We start from the raw sequence: 26,414 nt of genomic DNA on the forward strand, positions 1-26,414 counted from the left end.
TTTGAAATAAAAAAAAAAGTAAATTTTTTAAAAAAAAAGAAAAAATAAAAAACTTTTTCAAAATTTTTTTGTAATTTTTAAAACAAGCATCATAATGTCATTCTTAGGTATTTGTATGCATTTAAATGTATTTACTCCCTGGTCTCCTGCTGCATTATTGTACAAGTGTTTATGTTTATTAGAAGCGCAGCTCATTACTCGGATGAATGGGATGTGACGTGAATGTGAGGTTGTGTGTGTATTTTTACTAGGAATTAATTGTAATAGGATGTGACTTTTTTTGAATTGTTATATTTAAATGGGTAATTGTGATTTTAATTGTGTAACGTCTGAAGAAGTGGGGAACCGCGATAGCGCTAACGTTTTCCTTCTTTATTAAACAGTTTTTATTTCATTCGTCTACCGTGGATTCTTGGAGCATTTTGCATATATAATTTGATACTGCACTACATCCATCAGGGTTTTGCGTTTTTTGGATATATATATATATATATATATATATATATATATATATATATATATATATATATATATATATATTTTTATATACTTATATGTAACTCTCTCTCTCTCTCTCTCTTTATATATATATATATATATATATATATATATATATATAATCTATGTAGATCTGTGTATGTGTATATATTTATATATATAATGTTTTTTCTATATGTAATATATATGTATATATATATATATATATACACACACACATACATAAATATATATATATATATATATATATATATATATATATATATACACATACATAAAATATATATATATATATATATATATGTACACATACGTGTGTGTGTGTGTGTAATATATATATATATATATATATATATATATATATATATATATATATATATATATATGGGTATAATATATATATTTATATATATATATGTGTGTGTGTACATACACATACACACACAGATGTGTGAAGCTGTTTATTTGTGTGCATAATATACATGCACAGATAATTACATGGACAGTTTCTTGAGCAGAGATCTTGCTGGTTGTGAAGAACTTATGCCCAGTCCGTCATTTGGGTAAATTCTACTGTATTTCAAAATGTTATTCTTCTGTGTTTGGTCATTCATCAGCAGTTTGCAGAAATTTGTTCATTTGGTTTGTTGCACACTCCTCGTTCGTGTTGATCACTGAATTTTTTGTAAGGCAAACTTTTTTTTCTTTGCTGGTATTCTGCTCATAAGGATTGGCAAACTGCAGTGTTTTTCCTGTAAAATGTCTCTTGTGGGAAATAGGTATTGTCTGGTTTTATGGCATTTTAGATGATGCGCTGTTACAAGGAGCATAAAAATGTTGACTAATATTTAAACTTTTTGTGCAGTTTGTCTAATGAAATGCCTATTCCTCGAGATTATGTTACAGTGAAATATTGTATGAGTATGCCACCTCGCAGTTCTCCTCTTGAACAGGTATTATAGTGAACAGCTAGGACTACCTTTCTGCCAGTGTTCTAAGAAGTGTTTTCTTGGCAACATAATTGATTGTGCTTTTTTCCCTGCAGATTTGAGAGTACGGTGCAGGTGGGAAAATTGCAAGATTTAGTACAGCGCAGCAAGATGGCACGCTGTCGAGGCAGGTTTGTTTGCCCAGTCATCTTATACTTTGGAAAGGTAAGGAGGCTTATGTCATTATTAAAGTTCTGTGCATTTAAATTCTCAAAGTAAGATGGAGTACATAGTATAACAGTCAGTTTGAGATGAAGAGGTCCATCCATGGCTGCAATGAAGCCATTGGTTGCAAATGAAGCCATTTGTCTTTATCCTTGTCTGTATCTGAAGATTTCACAGACTCATCCATGTTACTCATAATGCCCTGCCAGGAAGCCTCCATTCCATGTAGCATTAGAGAAATGACCCAGGCTTTTCCATTTATGTTTTTTTTATCACTTTTAGATTCTGCTTTTTGGTAGTTTCCAAACCTTGCTGCTGACTTTTGGGGCAGGCATTCTGTTTTTTTTTTTCTCTGTCCCCCCCTTCCCCCCTTTTTTAACTTTTTCAACTCTTTTTTGTGTTTGTGTACCTCACCCTGTTTTATTTGTGCTTTGCCTTTTTAAAGGTCTTGCTTTCTAGACTTTGGAGGCGCAGTTTCTGTCTCACACTTTTTCCTCTTCTCTGTCAGTGTATGTGTTTATCTTGCGAATAACTTTTATATTTGTTTATTTGCTGTGAGTTGTTGATGGCTGTTATTAAGGGTAGAAAAAGCCTTTGAGTAACAGAAATGTGACACACATTCCCAGGACAATGCAGACAGTGTCTTTTTTTTTTGTCTGTTTGTTTTATGGCAGAGGAGCACATTGACGAGTAATGTGAAACAGAACATCTGAACACAAATGATCTAACATAACCGATGTAAATACACTTCGTGTAACCTACCATAACTCAAAAAAATTGCTTTTGCTGGAGGTAGGGGATTGCAGGCCTCTTGCATCTCTTTAATTTTAGGATATTGGCTGCACTGTCCACACTACAGTGGAAGAAATTGAAAACACTAGAAATGTACCACCAGCTCGATGAAGAAGCAAATTGCAATATTACTTATAAATTATATATAAAAATTGCATTGTGTGAGCAAAATCGCACACACTTTCTTTACCTGTTAAAATGTGCTGGAGCATATCATTAGAACATCTGAAATTGATTTAGTTTTTTGACCACCTGTGATTATATAAAGTGATTAACTCTTGAGCAGAACCCTGGGAAATATTTAAATTTACTCTTGTGTCTAACAGAGAAAGGAAAAATAAGATTTTATTAGGCAAGTGTAGGGAAGGCTTTGTTCTACCATCCAGGGCTTGGACCTCAAGCATCCACCTCAGGTTTACCTTGCTTGGGCTCAAAGCTTCAGCCCACAGTTGTGAAACAGGAAGGTAGAGAATGTGAAGAGAAGGAACATAAAAGAAAACACAAGTTAGGCAAGTGCATGAATGTTGATAGTGGAGTCTAAGTACTGGAATGCTTTTTCAGGTCTTGGTTCCAAAAACACAAAAGGGGCACTGTCAAGAATATTTTAAGCTACTAGTTAGAGTTCTGCTAATGCAGTTTTCAAGAAAACCTGTCATAACAAGTAGTGTCTGTTGTGTAAGAAAAATGTCCTGTAGGCCTTCATCTGCCAGAGTTTACAGGTCTCATCAAAGCCTTTCTGTGCTCATCTAAGCTGATTACAGGCACATGGTAGAGCCATTTATTGGCGTTTAGCAAATTGTCTCAAGGCCTTTCCTTGTGGAGGTGCCATGGTGGACAGAGGCCCTTCTCCTTGTCAAGTTTTTCACTTCCAGCTTCTTGGTTCTCTTGATCCAGTCCTCACCAGTCTACAGTTCCAGTGAGGCCAAATGTTATCTATTTGGCACAAACATTTGTGTCCACAGCAGCTGACAGCTATCGGTGTAGGACCTCTCCTTGTCATACTTACTGCCAGTACCAGTAGATCATTGCTGAAGCCTCAAGCTTTGAGTAAACCTGTTTTCCTGAGATTCAGGCTCGCCCTGTCAGTGTAACATGGTGGACACTGAAAATTTTCCTAATGCAGCCCTCCTCAGTTGCTTACATTCTCTGGATGCTTGCTCAATACTGTTCTCCAAAGCCCATCTTCCATTGGACAAGATCCTTTCCTTGTAGACCATTGTAAATTAGATCGTACAGGCCCATTCACTCTCCACTTCTTTGTTCTTCATTGCCTTCGTAATCATGACGTTTGCTATTTATTGAGTTTCTGTATCAGATATTACGTGAGTGTGCTGCAGTGGGCCCTGTAAGTTTATTCTCGTCATCCAAATAATCCCATACCACACGCTATGAAAGTTACCCAAGGCTTGCAAATTTATCTTGGGAGGGTGGCCATACCTGTCAAACGTAAATATGAGCACTGCCTTTTTGGTGCCCACTTTTGAATGACCATCACAGATGCATCTGTCGTAGGGTTCGGCAAGACTCTCCCAAATATATTTTGTGACTGACCGAGACCAGCTTATGCATCGATATTTCAGAGAGAGTGTAGTTCTTCCTGTGCTGGTCTTTTAGGACTTCCTTCCCTAAGCTGCTAGAGGGAAGTCCAGTTCTTTAGGAGACGCTCTCGTTGTCTACTGATGCTGAAGAAATCTATTAGCAAGTAAGTAGTGCAGAAGCTCTTGGGAAGAGCCTTGAGGTGCATAATTTGCATTCTTGACCATCACCAAGTGCAGTAATTTATATTCCCTTGTTCTTTCACTGGAAAAGTTTCCAGAAATGTACTCTTCCAGATGTGACCTCCCGGTCTCATTTACACTTTCCCCCCTGTTTCCCCTAATCCTAAAATGTATTCAAGCTGAACAAATCCAGTGTTATTGTCATAGCCCCAGATTGGTTGTAAGTTTGGCTCCCTCTTCTATGGTCTCATCTTCTGGAAGAGCATCCATGTCTGAGGCCCTTTATTAATTCTGTTGACTAACCTATGTCATCATATTACCATGCAGTTACTCCACTTATGTTAATGGTTAGACATCCTCCTTACCTTGACAGAGTGGTCCAAGTCCTTACATCTGCTCAGAGAACGTGTATCAGAAAAATATAGAATATAAATTAGCATATTTTCTCTATAGCCTGATGTAGAAAGTTTGAACTGTTTGCTATTGCAGTACTGGTTGCAGTAGACTATCATGTTTTTGGCACTTGGTAATGGTATTCTTTCATTAAGTTGCACCTTACAGAAATTCCTGATTTTCATCAGGGTGCTTTGTTTGAATCTCCTACTAAGGCAGAATTGAAATATGCCCCTTTCTTGATATTGATCATCTCTGCCATAAGAATTTGTGAACTGCAAGCTTTGTGTGTAGTTCTTCGTACTTTGTCTTTCCATAAGGATTGACTGGGATTCATGGTTTCTAAAATTTCCTCGTCTAGGCAGCAAAAAGATAACTTGAATACAGATGTCGTGTAATACTTTTTATTAGACCAACATGGGTTTTTCAGTTACTCAAGTATTTAGGCTGGTAAAAGCCCTTTCTTTGATGTTAAGAGTCTTTGTGTATTCTTTTACTGGACCAACACAGCATTTCTTAATTTTTTTTTCTACTCATCCAGGTGGATCACTTATAGTATTTCTTGCAGCAGAACTCAGTCATTTGCTGTCTTTGCCTAGGTTCTAGCTGTGCGCATTCTAGGCAGTGAAAGCAAGGATGCTTCTTTAGCCTTTCTCAAGGATGGATCCTTGAATGATATTCTTGCAGCGTCTACAGGGACTTCACTAAATGCCTTCACAAGGCAGTGCAGCTGAATGTAATTTATAGATCCAAGTCGTCTTTTGGGGCTATTTTCATTAGAAACATGTTATCAAATCTTGTGTTTGTTTTCATTTTACTCAGACTAGTAGAATCTGTTTACCGTCTGGGTCTGTGGGTCCAAGACCCTTTGTTTTATTACACATACTTGTGATTCTGACAAGTGAAAAGTTTCCATGATTATTGGCTAAAGCAAAGTCTTTTGTGTATTCTTTTGGCTGACTCAGTGAGCCAAGACCAGGACTTGAAGTGCTTCTGCTGCTTGGGAGAGAAGCATGATATGAAACCCTTCTGTAAGTGCATGGCAAAGCTTGTCCACCTGCAGATGCCTGAGGGAAAACCTTTGGCTTTCCGTGTTACCACAAGGATCAAAGCTAAAGGTTCTCATGTGAAACTGATCCCCAAATCTCTGCTTAGAGCACCATGTGAATGTTTTAAGACTTTGAGAGCAGACCTCAGTGAAGTTGTCCTGTAGGTGAGCGTTTGTCTGACACTCTTCTTTCCCTACACATGGTGAGTTTATCCTTGACTGTTGTGATACCACCTTACGTTGACTTCAGTAAACATCTGGGGTCTGGAGAAAGAGTGTATTGCGTTCACAGCTTAAGGGTGCATCCATTGATGTGGTTACCATCCAGCTTCTAGATGGCCATCTAAAATATGCACCTAACTAGCCTTATCCCAGGGACTAGATTCTAAAGTCAACCATCCTTTGTTTTTGTATTAGTTGGGGCTATAAAGTGTTCTCCCCTTGTCTTCATCTTGGGCACAGCTGGGTCTAATGGCCTGGGTTCAGGAGGGTCCATTGAACTTTTTCGTGTCAGTGTTTATTATTCACAGCCATGATTTCAGACATGTTTAAAGTTTGGTAGGACCTGTCCATGCAGGTGTGGAAAGGCAGCATTAGGGAAATTAGTGCAGAGGATTAAGATTAAGCTGCTGATGAGCTTTTTCCTGTAGCCAGAGATACAGGATTTGATTCCTTCCATGGCTGTATTGTGTGATTCTGAGCAAGTTGCTTAACCAGGCAGTGCTCCTGGGTGATCTGTGAAAAAGGACATTTGTTTCCAGTGGGCTTACCTAGTTAAGACATTTGTTTCCAGTGGGCTTACTTAGTTAACAAATGTACAAAGTAAAATAAAGTTAAACATATGGTATATCTACAGTGGTCCCACTGCATCTCATGCAACTATGTTACTAGGTGGTATGCCTCCAAACATTATGCCCTTTTCTCTTGAGATCTTGCACCCTCCCATCACCTGATTTTTCTCCATATAAGCTGAATGTGCACAAATATATTCCTTGCTGAGACAAGTGAAGATTGTGTTTTTTTGTCCCACTTAGGATTTTACTAAGACTGAGTATATGGAGGCTGCTAAGTCCCAGATGGATGACAGTGACTGCTACCCACCACTTTGAATATCTTTTTCTCCCTTTTTTGTTTTGAGAAAGTTTTAAGGTTTGTGACATTCTACATAGACTGTTCTGTGGCCAGACATTGCATTGTAGCTAATTTTATCACACCCAAATTTGTACCAAATAAAATGGCTCTTCTCAATTCCAGTAGTTTCAGCAACACATTTCCTGATCTTGAGGCTCTCCTGCAAATGGAATGTATCCATGTTTGTGCAGTTACTGAGACTTTACATGTTAAGGCAACACTTCCTCCATACCAGTTTTTTTACACATGCCATGCCACCAGGCCTGATAGGAACTGCCATGGCATCTCTCTGTCAGGGACCATATTATGTTGAGACAGATTCCAAGAGACCCATCGACAAACCACTTAGAACTCCAGATAACCATAAATAAAACAATGTATAGCATACTATAGTATACCTCAGGTGATGATGCTAGATTCCTAGAGGCTTTTGAAAAACTTCTGTTAACAAAAATGCTATTTTTTAGGGAGTCTTTAAGTACCCTAAAATTAAATGGCACTCCTGTACCTCAAACATAGGGTACATCCAAAAATTGTTGGACTTAACAAGTATCTGAAACAAGCAGTTAGTAAACCCACCAGATGATATGATGTACTAAATTTAGTCCTCCTGGCTCTAACCTTTCCTTGTTTTCTCCTGGTCTTTTCTACCCTTGTTTAAGTTGTACCTTAAACTTGTGACATTTGCCCTCAAAACCTCTTAGGCCCCTAAAACCAATATATCTGAATTTAAGGACTTTAAACTGGCAAACCTTGTGCTGTTATATGAGAAAATATCTAAAATAATTTATGACAGCATAAGCTTAAATGCTAACACAGCAGTCAACTTCACAAAGGAGTTCTCTGTCCACATAGAGAAATGGATAGAATTGGCCATCTCAAGTAGAGCAAAGTACAATGGGAATTTCAAAAAAACAAGCCACCCTGGAGGTCCACCAACATAAATAAACTGTACAACATGAGAAAAACTCAAATTATACACTATGTTAAAAACTTTGCATAGCAAGCTGCAGTCTAACAATACTGCCAGAGAGCTGCAAAATACAATTGGGATTGGTAAAGCATCAGTGGACATGGGCTACTTTCTGAAGCAATGGATAACTTAAAAGTCCTTTTTTAGCTACATTAGGTAACTAAGGAACTTTGCACATACATCCCCAAAATATTTATCCAAACTTCACAGATCCCAGAATCCCTCAAATTGCATATCACTCAAGGAGCATTTTCTGAGAATGCTGTGAAAGACCATTATCACTTCTTTCATGGGGCCTGATAATGTACTTGGATGTTTAATGCCAAACATACTTTGTTGAAACTTCCTTCATATTGCTTGGCCTAAGCTTAGCACAGGATTTGTTCATGAATTATGGTGCACTGCACTAATGATGTCCCTCCACAAAGCTGTCTTTACCCAGGATGCTGGAAGTTATAGACCCGTCAGCCTTACAAACATAATCTGCAAAGCCATGGAGCATATCAAATGTGGTCTTGTCAGTTATGATATCAAATTTTGGTTGGACCTTTAGCAGTGTGGCTTCTTCATTGGGACATCCTGCGCTTGTTAAGTCTATGTAGCTTCTTTGAGCGATGAAGTAACAGTGGTCATACTGTTCACACAAATTATCTGGCATTAGCTAACATGTTTGACACCAAGCAGCATGCTCAGATTCTAAGCAATCTGAATGACTTAAATGTAGATGCCTATCTGGTAAGATGGATGGCAAACTAGTTAAATGACAGAGCCCATATAATTCTTGTGGTGGTTGCCTCATGATGGTGCAAAATTAATCAGTGGAGTTCCCCAGGGCTCTGCATTGGGACCCATCCTTTTCTACCTTTACTTTTCTGATCACCAGACCGAGAACCTTAAGTTAAATAAGTTTGCCGATAATTGTTGAGACCCCCCTCTAACACATGTATCCTTCAGAAAGAGCTTACTTTAGCTAATACCTTGTGTACTCATAAAGAACTGAAATAAAACATGATAAATTGTAGTACCTGATGTATTTTCATTCTTCCTCATTTATGGGTTACGGATCCAATCCTCTGATCTGACTTGCCCACATACTATAGACTTTGGATCCAACTTTCGAGCTCTTCCATCTACCCATAATGCACTACTCTATCCCTATAGCCTCCGATCTCGTCTGCTGCCATCGTGGCTAGATGCAGGTTCTGCTCTTGAGCATTTGTGAGAGTTTTTTTTCTATTATATTATCTCCTAAAACTTATATAAAACTTGAACTTTCATATTTCTTCCCTCTTAGCTGTCACTGTCATTGGGAATCTTTCTACTAATTGTTTTTTAATAGTCTGTGTACCACTGTTGGTACTTTCTTTACCTAATTTTAAAAAAGTATTTATCTTTATTACCATAGTTGGTAACCTTGTGTTTTTCGTCTTATTCTTCTCTGCTAATATTAAAAAAAAAAAAAAAAAAAAAACTGTTTTATATTTCTCAGCTTAACTGTTAGTTTTTCTTGGCTGTCATGTCTGACAAACCTGCAGGTTTTAAAAAATGCACTTCTTGTGGGCATAAAATTCCAAACTCAGATGCCCAGAAGAAGTGCATTTATTACCTTGGTCTCATTCATTTAGATACAGCCTGTACAGTCTGCTCTACTTTTCATCCTACAGCTTTGGCTGACAGGCATAACTAACTTGTATTAAAAGGTTTACTTCCTGCTGCTTCATCTTCTGGGGCTTATACCCCTTCAAAATCCAGCAAAGTAGCTTCTTTGGAGCACAAGGAGAGGTCTCTGCCGAAGTCCCTCAGGTCTTCATTGGCACTTAGAGAAAAATTGAGAAAAGTTGTAGATCTGATGTCTTTGGATCCAAAACCTCTTAGCCTACCCTCAGACCTGAAACCATCCTGTAGTCCAAAGGTTTTGGCTTAGTCGTCACTCCTTCACCACTGACATCCACACTGGATCCTAAGTCTTTGGATCCGAGGCCAGGCACATCTTGTAGAAGCAGTACTCCTGAATACATGGTAAAGCCTATGTCACCATCATTGCTTCAGACTCCGAAGAAACAATCTACGCCCCCCCCTTCCACAGCATTCTCTAGGTCCTTCAGAAGTTTATCTAAAGCGGATGTGGATTGGATGATGCGAAAATTTCTGAGATCCAGATGGGAGTCCTGCCAGCTGCGTCCCCTACCAGATCCATAAGTGTACACTGAAAGTCCATTTTATCTCCTCCTGAGATCTGACCAGTGGTTTCAGAGCCCCAGGATCCAAAACCCCCGAGAAGTTTGGCATCGGATTCAAGGAAAATTTCCTCCTCCATTCCAACTGTTTCCCTGATGGGCTACCCCTTTACTCTCATCGATTCCATCCTTTGAGTTGCTCAGGCCTATTCCACAGGAACAGTCAGTTTTAATGGGTCTCCAGCCATTTCCAATAGAGGAACTTCCCTTCTGTTCTGAAACCTCTCCACAACACCCCACAGATGAAGTCCCCTGGAACAGGATGTATAAAAGGACACACATAGACTCGCCCTTGGAGTATCTCACAGAAGACACTGATTTTGATAGAGATGGATTCCCCCAGGTCACCACTGGATGTCATCTTCTCTCTAGATATTCTAGAGACCCTAAAGCAGAAAGGTGGTTGATCATCCCAAACCCCTTCTCCCAAGGAATCAGTGTTCTTGGAAGATTTTGGTTCTGACACCTCTACCTCTTGGGTCCCCCCTCCCCGGCGGATGAACTCCTTGATCTGGTTTCCTGTTGGGCATGGAGGAAGCCGGATAGAGTGACGTCCATTCCCAAGCACCCTGACAAGTTCTTAGCATGGCCTGCAGACAAACCGCACTGGAGTAAAGGAGTCACAGTTGATGCTGTGGTGGTGGTGGTGGCGGCAGCCACTAAGAAAGAGCTAGTAGAACAGAGCTCTGCTGTCCATCCACCTAACCATGAGTCTAGCACATTAGACAGATTTGGAAAGCGAGTGTTTGCCTCAGCTACCTTTACCCTGAGGTCACTGAACTACCTGGCACATTTTACTAGACCTCAGAAAGATGTGAATAAGGGAACATTCAAATACTGAATCCATGTCTGCTGAAGATTTCAAAAGAACATTCTCTGAACTGGCCACTCGTTTTTAGCTGTTTCAGACACTTCGATGAGGTTAGTCTCTAACACAGCTAATGGTACCTCACAAACAGCCGGTTCAAGCATCACCTTAAGGAGATTTGCCTGGATGCGACTGCCCAACTTGCTGAACCTTTTAAGACATCCTTTGTTAATGCCCCATTCTATGGTGCTTCATTGTTTGGGCCACCTGTAAAGGATATGCTTACCCGCAGTGAAAAAGATGGAAAAGCTCTGAAGTTGGGCTGAAGCTTTCCACTCCTCAGCAGACCTTCTCTAGGAACCATAGAGGTGGTAAGAAAATGTGGTTCTGTAAATCTCAGGAACCCTTCCAGGACTGATGTGGAGAATATTCTTCCAGAGGCAGAGGGGGAAATTTTAATTGTAGACATTGCCCTAGAGGCAGAGGCGGACCATAAAACCAGGGCTTTAGAGATTATTTTTCAGTGCTCCTGAAGCACTGCCTGACTGTCCTACTCTGGAGACAGTCGTGGTAGGATTTCTTTACACCTGGACTCCTGGAAAAACATCACAAGTGATTCATGTGTGCTAAGAATAATATCTGGATGTTATTGCATACCATTTTTCCTTCTTCCTCACTGTCAAAGGAAGAAACTTCCTGATGTTCCACCCAGTCAGAGGAAGACAGTAACACAAGAAATCCAAAAGCTGCTAAACAAGAGTCATACAAAAGATCCCCCCACACTAGATAGGATTTGGAGCTTATTCACTCTTTTTACTGAAAAAGAAAATTGGGACCTCAGACCTATTTTGGATCTAAGCAAATTCAGCCAGTATGTAAAGAAAGAGAAGTTCTGAAAGGTCACAGTTCAGTTCATTCTGCCATTTCTGCACAAGGACTATTAGATGTGCTCTGTAAATCTTCAGGAAGTGTACTATCTTATCAAAATAAACAGATGATCCAGAAAACACCTCCACTTTCAGCTTGGATCCATTCATTACCAATTCAGCCCTTTGGACTCACCACAGCCCCCAGTGTGTTTACCAAATGCATGGCAGTAGTTGCAGCTCACTTGAGACTGAAAGGATTCCAGGTGTTTCCATGTCTGGACAACTGGCTCCTTACCACCCTATCCAGGCATCAACTTCAGCATGTCAGGGGCTATTTGTTCAAGATTTGTGGCATTTTGGGCATTATGATAAATCTTACCAAATCAAAACTTGCACAAGTTCAGAACCTGGAATTCATCTGGACTGTTTTAAAACACAACTACACAGCATCTTTGCCTCTCTATCACATTACTTCTGTCAGAAATCAAGTTCACGCTATTCCTTTCCCATTCATCTCCCTCAGCAAGGCTAGTGCTTCAAGCACTTTGGTTGGACTCTGGCTGTACAGTTTTCTTTTCTATATCAACCCCCGTCTTTTCAAGTCAAACTTGCCCCGATTTGCAAACAACACATTTGCTGGTGGATACAATCAGAGGATCTTTTTCTGGGCAGACCCTTTGTTCTACCAAATCCAGTAGCCACAGTGATCACGGATGCTTCTCAACTGGGGGTGGGGGGTGGGGGAGATTTCTTGGGAAGAGCTGTCCAAGGCATGTAGTCCCCCAAGAGACCAAGTTACATATTAGTGTCCTAGAAATGTGAGCAGTCCTTTTAGCACTGCAGGCATTTCAAGATGCTCTTCCCTTTGGGACTGTTGCAATTCAGATGGACAACGTGTGTAGTCTGGTACATCAACAAGCAAGGAGGAACTCTATCTTACCCCCTTTGCAGAGAGGCCATTAGAGTTTGTGAATAGACTATTTCATCACACTGCTGTCTGATTGCAATGCACATCCTGGAGAAAACCAACGCGCTTGTGGACAAACTAAGCAGATCCATTCTGATGTCTCTCAGGTGGTCTTTCAATCAGTCTGTAGCAAATATGATCTTCAGGCATTGAGGCCAACCATGCTGCGACCTATTTGCCAGTCCCTCGCAACAACAAGTTCAGCAAGTACATCACTCTGAACCCCCACCCCACCCCCAGGAGGAGTCACCAAGAGATGCACTTCTTCACACTTTTCCCTCGAGTCTCCTTTATGCTTTTCCTCCTCTTCCCCTGATTCCAAGATTTTTGCAATCCTCATTGCCCCCTTCTGGCCTTGGAAAGTACAGTTACCCTTTCCTTCTCATCTTCATTATCCTCCTTGGATACTGGAGGTTACTCAGGTTCTCCTCTGTCACCTGTCAGGGATTCAACACCCCAACATTCAAGCCATCAAGTTAATAGTGGATGTTCTTCGTGTTTCACTGTTGCAGTCATTACATTTGGGTAATCTGCTGGCAGGTTGCCCTCAGTTGGCCTGAATTCCAAAGTCTTGGGTCCTGCGTCAGTTGCTGTCTTCTCTTCCATGAAGTCAGGTCATCAGGGGTAATAAAACATGCAGCAGACACCATTTTCTTTAGTCTTTCTTGCCGCACGGTGCCCGAAGCAGAAGCATTTTGCAAGTGCCAGTCGGCCGACTACTGAAATATTCGAGTTTGAGTTTCAGAACCGAAGTCTTCACTAAAGCTAAGTACCCCGTTGGGGAAACTTTTTTCTTGCCTTTTACCGATGTCAGAAAAAGTTAATAATTGCATTACTTGTGGGAAGCAAATACTTCATAAGGATTTCCATTTATACTGTATTCCTTGCCTAGACCCTGATCACAATGTGCCTGGCTGTCGGTTTTGTGCTAGATTTAACCAACACACTTAAGTGTCTGTATATTTTTGCATCTAATTATTTTGAAAACATTTAACTAGTCAGAAATGTTGTCTGATAGCAATCCAACTACCGGAGTACATAAACGCAAAGAAAAGGACAGAGGAAGGCAGTCGAGATCCAAAACAGACGACGAAGATTCTAAGCCAGTCGCCGGTTCGTCGGTACTCAGTGAGGTGCTTTCGCAGCCCCTGATACCTGCTACCTTCGAGTCGCAGGCCTCTACCGACACCCATGTGGTGTCTGGCATGCTGCAAGATACTCAAGGTATTGGACCGACAGATGTATCTCCCTCAGATGGGTCCGGAGCCGCTGAGCAGGCACCGGCTTCTGAGGGTGTATTCAGACCTCAATATTTATATATCAAACCAACGAAAGCTGCAAAACCAAAGGCAAAGACATCTTCTAAAACTAAAAAAATGACGCCTGAGCCACATGCACAGGCCTTTATGCCTAAAAAACAGATGATCAAAATGGCTGAAGACCTTATTACCTTGATCAGGGGTACCCATCCCCCTCTAGATAAGAGGCCTAGGCAAGACGCTGACTATGAATCTTCAGATCAGGGTTCCATTTCTTCTGATTCCTCTTCTGATAAGGAATTATCTTTACCTCCCTATGAGGATTCTGATGCTGAGGAGTCTATTCCATCTGCATCTCCTCCTGAGGATTATTCATTTGGAAAAACCTTGCATACTTTGAGGGAGCATTTTCACTGGGAGAGTCAAGACTTCTCAGAATCAAAAAAGAGGCTCAGGGATTTCCTTCTCCCTCAGCACAAACCTTTAGCCCTTCCCCCTGTTTTAGACATTGTGGATGATGTGTTTTCGGAGTCAAGCCTGACCCCTGACTCCTTACCTCCGGCTCCCAGTAAGCCTGACAGATATTACAGGGTCCCTTACTCTGATAAATTTTTATTTAGAAACCCTGCTGCTGATCCTGAAACTATTTCACAGGGTCCAAAGGGTGTTAAGGCCTCAACAGCAAAAAACCCTACCCCCTCCGACAGAGATTCAAGGGCACTGGACAGATGGGGAAGAAAGGTTTATACATCTGCAATCTTGGCAATCAGGGCCTTCAACTGTCAATTTCATATGCTTAAGTACCAACAACATGTTATGGGATTGCTGAAACAGAAAATGATGTTGATTTCAGAATGTGCAGAAAATAAAGAAGTGCAGGAATTGGAAAGCATACTTTGCAATGTGCTTTTGATTCTTTAGAGGCCTCCTGCAGGGCCGCAGTTACTGGATCTGTGATTAGGAGGCATGCCAGGTTAAAGGAACAAAATTTACCTGATCATGTTAAAGCTAAATTGCTAGATGCACCTTTACAGCATGATTCTCTGTTTGGTATTAAGGCAGAAGAGGTTTTAAAGAAAATGGAAGACAAAGCTAAGTCTACGCAAACTGTTAAAGATGTCTTACAAGTGCAGCCACCAAAATTCAGTAGACACTGACGTACAAAAAATTGGTCCTTTCCTGTGTCAGACAGCTCAAAGGGGCAAATCCAGACGCTCTAAGGGTTCCAGGTACTAGGCTCAAGACTCATACAGGTCAAAGCAATGGGGCGCATCCACCTCCAAATCTGGAGGAGATAAAGCGCAAACCTACAGAAAGCAATCCCAATGACTTCCCTCTGCCTACACCAAGCACTTATCTTTTGGCAGCACCCATAGGAGGAAAATTAACACTTTTTGCTCAAAATTGTCAGTTAATAACCCAGGACAAGTGGAATACTAAACATCGTATGACAGGGATACAGATTCCATTTCCACACTCTGCCAATAACAAATAGTTGGCCAGATCTGCCAAAAAACCAATGGGCAAAGGCACAGAAACGGGTTACGTCCCTCATGGATATGGGGGCCATTCAGGCAGTACCAGAACAGGAAAAAGGACAAGGTTTTTACTCAAGACTGTTCTTGGTACCCAGAAAGGACAAGGCCTGGCGGCCAATACTGGATTTATCGATTTTGAACGCATACCTGGACATTCCAAAATTCAAAATGCTCACTTTACATCAGCTTCTGCCCATGCTGGGCAAGAATGCTTGGCTGGTGACTTTAGATTTAAGAGGCATGCCTGTATGTCCCAGTAAGACAATCGTGCAGAAGATACCTCAGATTCAAGGCTGGCTTCTCTGCACTGCCCTTTGGCTTATCTATTGCGCCCAGGGTCTTTACAAAGTGCCTGGCACCACTAATTGCATTTTGCAGACAAAGAAGTATTCAGATATATCCTTACTTGGACGACTGTCTCATTCAAGCAGAGAACAAGGACACTCTTCTATGACACCTGGCGTTTGTGAAAAGGCTTATAACATGCCTAGGGTATACAATAAACGAAAAGAAATCACAACTGGTACCCTCTCAAAAGATAACATTCCTGGGTGCAAGCTTGAATACAACTGCCCAGATGGCTTACCTCACGCCAGACAAACAAAGGCAACTGACTACTTACTTCAAACTGATGGCAACAAAAACCCAGTCTTCTGCAAGGCAAATTCTGCAGGCTCTGGGCTTCATGGCATCCTGCATCCTACTAATTCCATATGCAAGACTGCATATGAGGAAACTTCAATGGTACCTAAAAAGTTTATGGAGTCAACATGTTCACAGTCTGGAAACAATGATTCCTCTCATTCCCTGCCTGCAACAGGAGTTTCTATGGTGGGCAAAGGCCTGTCACCAAAACATGGGCGGCCCTTCACTCTACCCCCTGCCAGCCAAACCTTAACAATAGACGCATCAGATTATGCCTGGGGGGCCCACATGGCAGGAAGATGCATTCAGGGCATATGAGCACCGAATCAAATGCATCTACATATCAACCAGAAAGAGATGCTAGCTGTTCAAAATCCCCTAACAGCCTTCAAGGACTTACTCCAGGACAACTACTGATAAAGACGGACAATACCACAGTTATGTGGTATATAAACAAGCAAGGGGGTGCACACTCATACCCCCTTTGCAGATTAGCCATGGCACTGTGGGACACAGCTTTGACCTACCAAATACATCTTCAAGCTCAATTCCTGCCAGGGAAACAAAACACTCTGGCAGATGATTTAAGCAGAAACCTTATGGTATGGAAATTAAATCCACAAGTCTTAGCATGATAACGGAGAAATGGGGGAGCCCAGACATAGATCTCTTTGCCTCTCCTCAAAATTATCAACTGAAAAGATTCTGCACAAGGATTTATCACAGACAAGCATGGAATGTGGACGCCCTATCAGTTTACGCCTTTCCTCCTCTGCCTCTTCTACCCAAGGTCCTCCTAAAAGTCAGACTAGAGAAGCCAACGATGATATTAATTGCCCCGGACTGGCCCCGCCAATACTGGTACCCAAGCCTAAGGAACTTGTCTCAATACATAGCTTGGACCTTGCTCAAGAAACACAACTACTGTCCCAGCAAAACAATCGGGTCCTGCACAATCAACTACAGACTCTGAACCTGGCAGCATGGGTAATCCTGTAGTCATACAAACGACACCTCTCAGTAAAGCTGTGATGGATGTCATTTTGGAAGCCAGAAGGCCTAGTACTAGAAAATCTTATGCTGACAAATGGAAGAGATTCTCTGCTTGGAATCCAGCACAAGGAGCTGAGACAGCAGAACCACATATTCCTCCGATATTACAATGCTTAACTGAGATGCTTGACAAAGGCCTGTCTTTCTCATCAATCAAAATCCATGCCTCTGCCTTTTCGGCTCATTACAATACAGAGCCATTAATCTCTTCTCATCCTTTACTAAAGCAGTATCTTAGAGGAGCCAAAAACCTAAGGCCTCCTAGAAGATCACCATTACCTGCATGGGACCTCAATTATGTGTTGGAAAAGCTCACCCTGCCTCCATTTGAACCAGCTGCTACCGCTGATAAAGTTCTTATCATGGAAGACAGCTCTGCTGCTAGCAATTACTTTAGCAAGTAGAGTTTCAGAGCTACAGGCCCTCATGGCCGTAGAGCCTTTATCATATTTTACCCAGACATGGTGTCTCTGAGGACAAATCCTACTTTTATGCCTAAGGTCATTTCCAGTGTGGCTCTTAACCAAACAATTCATCTGCCAACTTTTTATCCAAATCCGCAGAGCAAAGGGGAGAGAATTCTGCATTCCTTGGACGTACACAGACAGCTAAGATTCTACTTGAGCAGGACTAAAGCTCTAAGAAAAGCTGAGCAATTACTAGTGTCATATGCTGTAGGATCAGAAAGAAAGGCAATTTCAAAGCAGACAATTTCAAAGTGGATAAGCCACTGCATCAGTTTCTGCTACTTACACCATGGCAAACCTATGCCCAAGGGCATTAGGTCTCACTCCACCAGGGCTGCAGCTACTTCAGCAGCCTTTCTCAGAGGGCTACCAACCAAGGACAATCGAGAGGCTGCTACTTGGAGTTCTGCTCACACCTTTACAAAGCATTACCATTTGCCTCTCTACTCTTAAGTCCAGGTCAAGCTTTGCAATTGCAGTGCAGCAGGGCCTTATAGCCTCACCTAATGCTGTTTAGCTCCAGCCTCCCAACCATAGCTTTGGGATTCTACCCAAATGTAATGACTGCAACAGTGAAACACGAAGAACATAGTACAGATGTGTACACTTACCATAAATGTAGATGTTCGAGTGTATTCACTGTTGCAGTCCAGGTTAACCTCCCGCCATTCCTTCTCTATCTTTTGCAACCTATGTGGTGTATTTGCTTTTAGATAAAGGTAAAGTTTCTATTGATGCATGTATATGTATGTATATGTGTGTGTATATATATATATATATATATATATATATATATATATATATATGTTTATAATATTGCTACCTTTTTGGGGGCACCTGACATCGGGGACAAGAAAAACTAACGATAATGGCATCGGCTGCATGTTTTATACCCCCTGACGTCATGGAAGAGAAGACGGCAACCAACGCAGGACCCAAGATTTTGGAATTCAGTCCGATTGAGGGCAACCTGCCTGCAGATTACCCAAATGTAATGACTGCAACAGTGATTACACTCTAACATCTACATTTATGGTAAGTGTACACAATTGTACTTTTCTCCACTTCAGTAATAAGCAGTCCAGGCTCTTTTCCCAAGTTTGTGACATTTTGGCGTCTCAAAGCGATTCTACCAGAACAAGTTTATAAAAGCAAGAGGAAAAGATTCTCTTTTTAGGCATGAGATAAGGACATTGATTCTTTTTCTGTACCAATTTCGGCTATGTATGGTATGTACTTCTCAGATGTTTAGGTCAAAAGTAAAGGGCTGTGGCTGACCAAGTTTGCAGACAACTGCAAACTAGGTGCAATCATTGAATCCCTAAATGATGTCAGTATACTCCAGGATGGTCTCACACAGACCAACAACTAGTGTATTAGTCATGGTTTAAAACTGAATGCAGAGAAATACATCATCATTCCCTTTGGCACAAACAATGTCCCTTCACACTATTTAATCGGTAACAATACCCCAAGTACCCATGAAGTTGTAAGGGACCTGGGATCACTGGTTGACTGCAACCTTAACTTCGACCAGCACTTGTCTACCATTGTAGGGAAAGCTTTCCACGTAGCTCACTTGATTAGTAAAGGCATCACATCGAGAGCAAAAAGTTAATAACCGCCCCCCCCCCCCCCGTATTCGGCACTTATCCAGCCCATAATTGACGTATAATGCCCCATTCGGTATGTACTGTACTAAGCACCTAAAGCAATTAGAGAGACCTCAGAGGTTTCTAAACAAAGCAGAACAAGGGCTTCCAGCATGTTAAATTAAAAGCACTACACCCTCACAAACTCCCCTTGAGTACTTTGTTCCCCATTGGCCCTTTTTTTCAATTATAAAGGAATTCCCAATACTATTCTAGCATGTCTAAAGGTCAGTTGTCAATCTCCTCTCCGGTCCAGCTGGTGAATCTGGGAATCTTGAGGCAATGTTACAACTGCCTCATGTACACAGACAACCCTCTCCTCCTCCGAACAAATTACAACACATGTGAGAGATGCAACCATATAGCCAAACTGGAGGCTAAGCTCTCTCAACTCAGTACTGGCGTAACCAGTCAGGAGGAGAAGGAAACCACACTCACTACAATTCCAGTCTCGCATAGACCTACCACGATAGCAAACCAAACACATAAACACACAAAAACATACTCGGAGGCTCTAAATAAAAATCTGCATAAGCAGCAGAGACCTCCAAAGCAACACCCAAGCAACCGCTACCCCAAAACAAAACACATGCAACACATAGCTCACAAAGCCAGTGTGCCGAACAGTCACAGCCCTTAAGGCTAAACAACACACCTGATACACTTGTAATAGGTGACTGTATCCTCAGGCACACTGACGTCCTGCTCACCAGGCTGAACAAGGAGAAGGTCATGGTGAGCTGCCTGTCGGGCGCTAGGATCTGCCACATAACACAAGCACTCAGGTCACTCCAAGGCAAGTACAAATATGACTCAGTCATTGTCCATGCTGGTGTGAATGACCTGAGACGTACCTCCCTGGACTACATGAAAAGAGACATAAAGGAGCTCTCTGAGCATGTAGCCCAGGCCGGTATGACCCTGACCTTGAGTAGCATCTTACCCTCACCAAGAATGATGCCACAATATGAAGACAAGATGATCAATTTCAACAATTGGCTTAAGTATTGGTGTCATTCAAAGGGGATCCAATGCCTGTCTGCCTGGGATGACATGCTCGACAAGCCACGATTCTTCGCTAGGGATGGCTTGCACCTGTCACCCCTGGGCTTTCGGATATTGGCAAAGGCTCTTGTCACCCCCATAGTGTCTTTTTTAGGCAAGGCTCAAAAGACAAACCCACCTCCATAGGTATCACAAGGGGTAAGAAACTAAGAGTAATGCTACTCAACGCCAGAAGTCTAAACCTCAAGATGCATGCACTCGAAACTCTCCTTAGCATGGAGACCATCGATATCTGTGCAGTAACAGAAACCTGGTTCAAGGCTCCCGAGAGCACCCCAGCACTACCAGGTTATACCTCATACCATGTTTTTCGGCCCCAAAACTTGGACCGAACCACAAAAGGAGGGGGAGTGTCAATATTCGTCAGATACCCACACCTCCAAGTTGGTGGCACAGCACGAAGCATCAGAGACTATCCATGTGCAACTAACAGTGGGTAAAACTGCCTTCCAGTTTATAGCCTGCTACAGACCACCCTCCCAAACCCAGGAACTCCACTCAGCCTTCCTGAGAACACTGGAAAATATGAAGGTCTGTCCAAACACCATTATATTGGGTGACTTCAGCTACCCTAACAGACTGGGAGCATTACTCTAACTCCAACACCCTAGCCCAAAGGTTCCTAGAATTTATAAACTCAAATGCTATGGAACAACTTGTTGCCACTCCCACAAGAGGGGAAAACATACTGGACATGATCATCACCAACATGGGGACTCTATGCTCCAGACCAGAAGTGTATCCCTCACTGGTAAGATCAGACCATAAACTAATCTCACTGGATATTCACATCCCGACCCCACCCCCTGCCCAGAAAATCACAGTGAAAAACTTCTCTAAGGCACATTTCACACTCCTCAAAACCGACGTGAAATCCTTCAAAGCTCCGGGCCTGTGGAAAATACGGTCCAGACCACAGAATCCTTTATAAACGCATTCTATGTACACCTTCCGGAATGCATGGATCATGCAATCCCAAATAAAACCAAGACCAAATCCTCCAAAGTTAGGCGTCCTGTCTGGTGGACCTCAGCTATAAACAAACTGTACAATAGAAGGAGGAAGCTACTACATGATGGAGCAAAATCCCAAAAAGGGAAGGCATCTCTGATCAGTATTAGCAAAAAACTACAGGCACTCATAAAATCGTCTAAGGCCAGCTTCGAGAGAAAAATTGCACAGGACACTAAGGATAATCACAAGGCTTTCTTTAGTTATGTTAGGAACCTGGGTGGGAATTCCCAGATATGCTCAGAATTAGTCCAAAATGACAAAAAATACACCGAACCCACAGACATTGCCAACATCCTAGCTGACAGGTTCAGTGCAAACTTCCCCCCCCCTTCCCCACCAATAGGGCAAATATCTATCCCAGCAGAGTGCTGCCCCCCTGACATCTCAGATGCTCAGGTAAGAGCCGCCCTCTACAAAGCAAAAAACACAGCATCAGTGGGACCAGACTGTGTCCAGGGCTGCGTCCTACATGAACTCAAAGAAGAACTAAACCCAAACATAAAACTACTGTTCAATCTCAGCCTTACTACAGGATATGTACCCAAAGAGTGGCGTACAGCAACAGATGTCCCTCTCCACAAAGCTGGTGCCTCAACGGATCCTGGAAACTATCGCCCCATAAGCTTGACTAGCCTGGTCTGCAAAGCTATGGAAAGGATCATCATGGACCTCATAAATAAAGATATTGGGGACCTACAGACACTGGATCCTACCCAGTTTGGCTTTAAGGGCAGATCCTGCCTCTTAAACCTGGTCAATTTCTTTGAAACAGTCACCAAAGCCATTGACGAGGGGAAGGTGGTCCACACAGCCTACCTGGACCTTGCAAAAGCCTTTGATACAATACCCCACTCGGGCATTATGGATAAGCTCACCAGCTTAAATATAAACCCCTATGCCACTAGATGGGTTGCAAACTGGCTCAAGGACAGAACCCACATGGTTAGAATTGCTAGAGCCATGTCAGACTCCAAACCAGTTACAAGTGGCGTCTCACAAGGCTCAGTCCTGGGACCTCTCTTGTTCGGTATATATTTCTCGGAGGTACAGGCTAACACGGAAGGACTGTGGCTGACCAAGTTTGCAGATGACTGCAAACTGGGTGCCATAATCGAGACTCCAGCCGACACAAGCATCCTACAAAAGGGCCTCATAGAAACAGACAACTGGTGCCAGAGCTATGGCCTCAAGCTAAACACCAAAAGTGTATAGTCATCCCCTTTGGCAAAAACAAAGTGCCCACAAATTACCACATAGGTGGTAATCCATTAAGTACGGAAGAAGTAATTAGGGACCTGGGGACCCAAGTTGATAGCAATCTCTCCTTTGACAACCACATGGCCAAAGTGGTTAGAAAAACATTTTATATAGCCCACCTAATCATGAAGGGATTCACATCTAGATCAGGGGAGGTCATCGTGCCTCTTTACTCATCCCTTATCAGACCCATAATTGAGTACAATGCCCCTTTTGGGATGTACCTTACCAGACACCTGCAGCAACTGGAAAGACCCCAAAAGTACCTCACCAAGAGGATCATAGGGCTCAAACAGATGCCATATGCTGCCCGGTTAAAGAAACTCCAGCTCTACTCAGTGGCATACCGCCTGCTCAGAGGCGATCTGTGCCTGACATATAAAGCCATGTCCAACCCGGAATTAATGGACATGTTGCACCTCAGAAAATCCAAATCCCATCGAGCTACGCGCTCGAGAGACTTGAACCTCAGCACTGAAATAAATAGGACATGCTGGAGGGACAGATTCATAACCCAGAGGCTCCCTTCACTCTGGAATGAAATCCCAGTCCAGGTTAGGCAGAGTCCCTCATTGACTCTCTTCAAGAGGAATCTTGATGAGTGGATGGGAGATAGTAGGTTTACCCCGGTGTCACTGTTAGACAGAGGCACAGTATACTAACCTCGAAAAAGGGCATAGCAAAATTCATTTAAAATGGGTGGCGAAAGCCAAACACACTCTGACTAGGCTTATAAATGCCATAGGGCAGATAGCCTAGTATGAACCTATGAAGCTATGTGACTTACGCAGATCGACTAATATCCCTGTCACTATACTCTGTAATATAAAGACTTCTTAGGTGAGACTTATGCCTGACCTGCAGAGCAACCAAAGACCCAAACCTAATGAACTTACTGCATAATCCGTAAATCAAATGGGTCTAGGGCCACACGTTCCAGGGACTTAAATGTGGCCTGCGACTTAATTCTGTCCCTCCAGCATGTCCTATTTATCTCCCAGTGACGGTCATGTCTTTGAAACAGGCTACCAATTCATGTGAAACAGATGACCTCTATAACACTGTTCAGGAGGAACCTGAATGAGTGGATGGGGCACCATAAATTCTTACCAGGATAGTGCCCACAACCCCCCTGGACATGGGCAGTCATCAGTAAATGTAATATTGGGTATTGACTAGGACCTCAATGGTAGTACATTGGGTTGAAATGGCTATGCTTAAAATGACTTCTAGGTCGGTAGCCTAGTAATTTCCTATGATCCAAGATGGTGCTAGTTTCTGTACCATTAAACTTTATTTGGCAAAGATTTCAAATATCCGCACAGGGAATAAATCCTTTTCCTTAGCTTCCTCTAGATTGTGTAAAGCCTATATAAAAGGCATTGTTCTTCTGAGCCCTACAGTAAAGGATCCCTCACCACCTTTGGATCTTACTGCAGTGCTGGAAGGGTTAATGCTGGAAGGGCTGATGCAAAAATCCTTTGAACCATACAAATCTGACCTAAATTTTTTGTCATGGTTTTCTTGGTCACTATCACTTCGGCAAAAGGAATTTCTGAACTCCAGGCTTGTTTTTCATAAGGATAGGATTTCTTTGTGGACTAACGCTTCCTTCTTTTTTTTAACCAAGGTAGCTTCTGAAAATAACATCAACCAATCCATTCACTTACCAGTTTTCTTTCCAAATTTTGCCATTAAAGGAGAGTACATGCTGCACATCCTTGATATGCACAGACTACTACGTTTTTACCTTCACAGGACAAAACAGTTTGGAAAGTCAGACCAGCTTGGTATCTTTCTCTCCGAATTGCATAGACCAACCAGTCTCTAAAGTTACCATAGCTAAATGGATTACAGACCGTATTTCATGGATTTACTCTCGGAAGGGTATGACATTACCAAAACCTCCCCGAGCTCACTCAGGTAGTGGCTACTTCATCTGCATTTTGGTCAAGAATGTCTACAGATGCCATTTGTGCAGCAGCTGCAAGGTTCCATGACTCCTTCCTTTGTTTCGCAGTACAAATTGGACATGTAGAAATAGAGCCTGTTTTGGTTCAGCAGTACTCTGGAATATCCATCCATGAGAGCCACCCAAGGTCAGAGTAACTGGTGACTCTGTCCTGTAAGTGAGGAAGAATGAAAAGGACAATATCAGATTTAAAAGTTATGTACTCCCCATAACTAGGTATCTGCGTTGTCCATTTTCATTCTTCCTCAACTCTCCTTCCATTTTTCTTCTGGAAGGACCTATTGGACTATGTTCAGAGTCTACAGTTCAGTGTTTGAGCCCTGTCTTTTTTTCTATCAGGCTACATCATTTTTTTTTTTTTTTTTTTTTTTTTGGGGAATAGAGCAGCAAACTCGTTCTGAGGTAATAGGGATTGAGTATGGCATTATGGGTAAAGGGAGGAGTTCTAGCTTTAGATCACTCTGATCCGATGATCGAATCTGTAACCCATAAGTGAAGAAGAATGAAAATGGACAACACATATGCCTAGTTATGGTGAATACATAACTTATAAATTGTTTCATTTGGCAAAGTGGACCGTAACCCTAACATATAGTGTAGACAGTACTCCACTATTCTACAAAAATGTAGTCAGAAGCTTGGATACTGGGGTTGACGGTTCCCCCTCCCTTGGACACACACACCACCATTTCAATGCCCAAAGTGGGACATTTTTGGTATTTTTGTGCACAATTTTACATTTTTGTAGGCCAAAACATACCCAAGCCAGTACTAAGCAACTTTAATTTTTTTTTTAACTTAACAATAAAAAGCTTATTTTAGTTACTTTTAATTTTTTCTTATATACTTTTTGGCATTTTAGGCATTCAGATGATACAGAATAACTTGTATATGCAACTATTACATGAAATGTAGGAAATAATTTTGTCCTAAAATCTTTTTACATTTTTTTTTTTTTTTTTTGACACACACAACAAAAAGAGGACTGTCCTACCAGTGGTGGGGGACAGGTGGTAACCCTACACAGAAACTGCAGCTGTAAATTCCTCCTACTCAATAGCATAACTAATAACCAAAGGTGTATCATCCAGATCTAACCATGTTATTGTTCCCTTATATTCAGCACTGATTAGACCTATAGTAAAGTACAATGCTCCGTTTGGAATGTATCTCGCTTGACATATTGGTCAGCTGGAAAAGCCCCAGAGTTTCCTAGCTGAGAAGGTTTCAGGCCTAAAGATCCTGAGCTATTAAGATAAAGATTAGTAGTTGTATTCCTGTAATGAGTATTTTATAGTCACTGAAGGGACAATTTGTGCCTCATCTAGTGCACCACTAGAGACCCCATTGCTCTTGATTTCTCATATCTCTGCAAGTTTAATAGCTCAGCAAATACCAGCACCAGAAACTTGAATCTCCACCAGTAGATAAGAGAGCATGATGGAGAGGAAAAGAGAGAGAAAGATTAATTGCCTAGCATGTATCCCTTCTCTGGAATAGGCTGTCCCCCTGCGAGTTAAGCAGTACGATACAGTATCATCCTTCATGCAGAATCTGGATGACTTGACTGTTTCTGTAAATTTTTTCCCAGAACTAACTGACCTTACCCTCTTTGGGACAGAGGGTGCAGTCTGAAGGTGGATATTGGCAAGGTATTGATGCTCGTGAAACTAAACAGCCTTGAACTCCTATGAATCCCCTGAAATTCACCAGAAACTTCTTAACAAGTAAATGGGGAAAAAAGGATAAGGAATTCCAGATTGTTCTCCCTGGCGACAGCAATCTGGGATGCCATTAATGCAGCTGGACTCCAGAGAAAACAGGTGCTGTCTCTAAATCATTGGCATGAGATCCTAGCTAGGCATCCTCAGGCTTGCTGCTCTCTAGTCTGTTTGGGTTAACAT

At 41.9% G+C, this 26,414-nt stretch overlaps 1 protein-coding gene across 2 annotated transcripts in view; it reads left to right on the plus strand.

Annotated features, from left to right (window-relative positions):
• The window catches only part of MTMR14 (myotubularin related protein 14), a 1,239,106-nt gene that overhangs the window by 207,699 nt on the left and 1,004,993 nt on the right, over positions 1–26,414 (plus strand). For both annotated transcript variants that reach the window (XM_044078037.1, XM_044078038.1), the window contains exon 3: positions 1,544–1,652. In XM_044078037.1, the coding sequence (XP_043933972.1) occupies positions 1,544–1,652 (109 nt within the window). The remainder of the gene's footprint in view (positions 1–1,543; positions 1,653–26,414) is intronic.

Source organism: Protopterus annectens, chromosome 7.part0, assembly GCF_019279795.1.
Source record: "Protopterus annectens isolate FY-2018-M chromosome 7.part0, PAN1.0, whole genome shotgun sequence".
Lineage (NCBI taxonomy): Eukaryota > Metazoa > Chordata > Ceratodontiformes > Protopteridae > Protopterus > Protopterus annectens.